The following is a 4,280-nucleotide window of genomic DNA, read 5'->3' as shown; positions in this document are numbered from 1 at the left end:
CTTAAATTCACCATCATCGAACCTAGATCTGCGCACGATTACGGAAGTCTTGAGTCAAATTGCATCAATCCAAGCGCAATTAACGTGAAGCACAATCAACACGGCTGGAGATCACACGAGCCCCTATTATCTTCATCCTTCTGAAAGCCCTGGTATTCCCCTTACTAATGTCATTTTAGATGGAAAGAACTATGTACCTTGGAGTCGAGCTATGCTTTTAGCACTGGAATCTAAGAATAAACTGAAATTCATAGATGGTAGTCTGCCAAAATCTGATAGTAGTGATAATCTGTTTGAGGCCTGGAAGAGATGCAACACCTATGTGATTGCGTGGATCAATCTTTCGCTTAGTGCAAACATTTCTCAATCAGTCATTTGGAACCACATAGCCAGTGACCTGTGGATAGATTTAAAGCATAGGTATTATCAAGGAGACAAGTTTAGAGTAGCTGAATTGTATGAGGAACTGTATACACTTAGGCAAGGGGACATGGATGTTACAAGCTATTTTACAAAATTGAGATTGATTTGGGAGGAAATTGATGACTTTCGATCGATACCCTCATGTGCTTGCGAAGTTGAATGTTCATGTGGCTTGGGCACGGTCAGAAAGTACAGGATTGAAGACCAAGTCACAAAATTTCTTAGAGGATTAAACAAACAATATGCAGGAGTAAGATCGCAAATTATGCTGATGGAGCCACTTCCCAACATCAACATAGTGTTTTCATACAGTAGGTAAGCTTAGTTTTATTCCTCTGTTTTGTTGGACTATTCTATTATAATACATATCACTACTACTAATTGCTTCCCTTAGGTTAGGTACAAACATAGTTCATTAGAAAAGAAAGAAGAAGAAAAAAGAAGAAGAAAAAAGATGAAAAAAATCAATTAAAGAAAAATATGTCTTTACAAGAGAAATAAATGAAAAAATAAAAAAATATATCTTTAATAAAAAAAAAGAGAAATCTATGTTATATAATTATCAGAATTTATTGTTTTTGTCATCATTTTTAGTTATCAATTTAATTTTTTTAATTTAATAATCTAATAATATACTTTAGTTTATATTTTTAAATATTAATGGCTAATTTAATAGTAAAAAAATAAATTTTAATGACTCTTTAATATTTTATCAAAAAATTATTTCGTTTTTTTAAATATTTTATTAATTAATTTCTTTAATAATTTTGATAAAAATAAATCTCTATTAATAATTAAATCTTCTTAAGATAACAAAGTTATATATTATTGGCTCTGCTAGTTAGATAACGAAAATTATGAACAACGTGAACAATGGGCTGTATTCTTGACTCATAGAAAGGCAAAAAAAAAAAAAGTCTATCACAAATTACCCTTCTAAAAATTCTACTTTCACCTTTAATATTTTAACCATCCACCTTCTAACCCTTTTATCGCCGCATATCCCTTCCCAAACCCTCATTGTGCCGTTGATCCCTCCCTCCCTAGCCAGCCTCAGTGACGTCGAGCTTCTTCTCCATCAAGAACGTCAGTTTAGAATAAAAATAACCATCCACATACCTAGTAAAATAAATATCCAGCAAATATCATTGTATCTATTTAAATCCAATCCAGATATTTATTTCTCCTGCAAACAAGATGTTTATTTTTCATACAAATATGATGTTTGTTCTTAATGTGAATCACATCCGAAAAAGGAGAAGAGTAGCAGGAGAACCACGACGGCAGAGGGAGGATGGCGATGAGACAGCAGCAGCGCCGCCCACGAATAGCGAGACAGCAGCAACGACGCCCGTGGAACGTGAGATAGTCGCAGTGGCGCATGGGGAACGCGCACGACGGCATCACTCGTGCGGCAGCAGCCAGCAGTGGCAACCTGAATGACGACGTTGAGCGGGGCTAGTGGTCGACGCAGCGACGGCGTCAGGAGCTCGGCGACGATAATGATAACCGTTGATGGAGAGATCGATGCTGGTAAAGAAGCTGGTGGAATGCAAAATGACAGTACTGAGAGGGGATGGAAGAGAAGCTGGTGCAGCGGCGGGGTGGGGGCAGCAGTGTTCTTCTACATCTAAACGGCTATCTCCGGTGACAACGATGGGATATGGTTGTGGACCTGAGAGGGATTGGCGCGGATGTTGGAATTATGGTTATGGTGGGATTTAGAATAATCGTATGTAGTGTAAATGTGTTTAATTGCTAATTCTAATATTTTAAATTTTAAAATTTGATAATAATTATTTAATTAATTAAAAATTTAAATTTTAAGTCAATTTTACTTTTTTTTAGACAATTGTTTACATTGTTCACTATATATATTGTTCCTCTATACTTTTCCTTATATTATAGGCCTGGAACATGTCCAAACCTCATTTTAGAATAATGACTATGTCAAGTTTTATCTATTATAAATAGATGCATATATTTACTCTTCGTTTTTGCTTGTTAATATATTATTGAGTGACATCTTATTCTTAGAGAAAGGCATACATACAAGTTTTAATTAAAGATAGCAAAAAGGTTAAAAAGCCAAGAATGTATGTATATTGATCGTTAATTCAATCTCAGAAGAACAACTCAAATAATACAATCTGCATTCGAATTTGACAAAAACACAACTAAATCTTACTATCATCATCAATAAATAACAAAATGCCAACTTTGCCCTTTCCACACATCCACCCACTACACGAGTTTTGTTAGTAGTTCAAATGGACAGTGATCCTCAGCAATGTCTCAGCACCATCAGTGGCAATCTGCCCTGGTGGTATGAGACTCCTAACCTACGCAAAGCCCTTAGCATTCTTGAACTTCCCAGTCCCACCGATCACTGATAACTTCGACATGGCGCTCCCAATCTTGAATAGTCCGTACAAGTTTAAGCTGTCACCATACTCCCCTCCTTCAAACAGTGCTGTGAATGCCATCATTTGCCGGCTCCCATCTGCTGAACTTGCAACATAAACCCCCTGATCCTTCCCAACTATCTGCGATCCCAACTCCGGTTGCACCGTCAAAACATCATCGATCACAGTTATTGTGCCGAAACCAAGTCCCAACCCATCAGATCCTAACTGTAACTGTCCGTTACTATTTCCTGCCAATAACGTTTGGAAGACTCAAATAAATTTAAACAATCTAAAATTATCTTATTTAGCATTTAATAAATACTGTTCCATTAGAATAATTATGTAATTTTAGATGTATTAAGCATAGCTACGTAACTAGTGTATTAATTCATCTATGTACCGGAGTAAATTTTTTTCACATAATACTTTACGTATAGCGTATTGCGTACTGCATATTCATTCCCGGATCAAAACTTGCTGCGTTTATATTATAAGCATGAAATTATAGATATTAAGTTAAATAAATTAACTTAGTTATTATCTCTCTAACATTACCATTTGCCGCAAAGGTGGTGCCAGCCAAGCCGGTGCCGAGGGGGTACCAAAAACGCCATTAACAGTGGGAAGAGCACCATTGGCGTTGGGAATGGGAGTCCCACCTTGTGGGGTTTTGAATCCTATTGGGGTTGCAAAAGGAACTTGGCCACTGTAAATGTTCCCAAGTAACCCAGTAACTGGTCTAGCTGTTGGGTTGCTTCCACCAAGAATGTCATGCATGAACAACTCAAGGATTGGTTCTTTTCCTGTGGCTTGAACAGGGTTAACTGTAGCCGTGGCATTTGGCATTCTTGCCATGATTGTTAAAGAAATAAGCAACATTACAAGGGATAATGGTGTAGATAATGCCCCCATGAACATATTGCCTTGGATGAAGAGGCTCTGATCTATATAGATGTTTTCTATATTATTGAAGAATGGATTATGTTGGACTGGATGATTGAAATAAAATTCGATTCCTTAACTTGGAGTTATATAGTATGGAAATAAAGACATAAGAGTGCATGGGCCGGAAGTAGTTGACTTGTGAGACATGGGATCGGTGTAATGAAGTTATTTTGAAATTAATATTAAATTAAGTAGTAGATTAGTTGTACCTTGACCAAATTGGAACGAGACTCAATTTTCAGGAATAGTGAACATTTTAATCTCTATCATCAACTTTTCTTTTCTTTTAAATGCTGATATCATATAGTTAAATATTGAGGAATAAAATTATATATTTATATGTCTGAAAAGTGTTTTAGAATATCTCTATATGACTTCAAGATTACAAATTCAAATCATAAAAATAATTACTAATATAATTATTAGGTTAGACGGTATATTTTATATCTTTTAAGTACACTTTTTTTCTCAAATTCTGATTTAACATAGGATACTTGTGAAATA

At 35.6% G+C, this 4,280-nt stretch overlaps 1 protein-coding gene and 1 pseudogene across 1 annotated transcript; one reads left to right on the top strand and one right to left on the bottom strand.

Annotated features, from left to right (window-relative positions):
- Positions 1-211: 211 nt before the first annotated feature.
- LOC140176750 (uncharacterized) lies at positions 212-1,866 on the top strand. The gene is made up of 2 exons (XM_072208297.1): positions 212-738; positions 1,680-1,866. Exons 1-2 carry the CDS (start codon positions 212-214, stop codon positions 1,864-1,866), a joined length of 714 nt encoding a protein of 237 aa, XP_072064398.1.
- Positions 1,867-2,604: 738 nt separating this feature from the next.
- On the bottom strand, positions 2,605-3,895 carry LOC112730104 (dirigent protein 18-like; annotated as a pseudogene).
- Between the last annotated feature and the right edge of the window lie 385 nt (positions 3,896-4,280).

Source organism: Arachis hypogaea, chromosome 12 (assembly GCF_003086295.3).
Source record: "Arachis hypogaea cultivar Tifrunner chromosome 12, arahy.Tifrunner.gnm2.J5K5, whole genome shotgun sequence".
In the NCBI taxonomy this organism is placed as follows: domain Eukaryota; kingdom Viridiplantae; phylum Streptophyta; class Magnoliopsida; order Fabales; family Fabaceae; genus Arachis; species Arachis hypogaea.
This window is presented reverse-complemented; position numbering and strand designations above follow the sequence as displayed.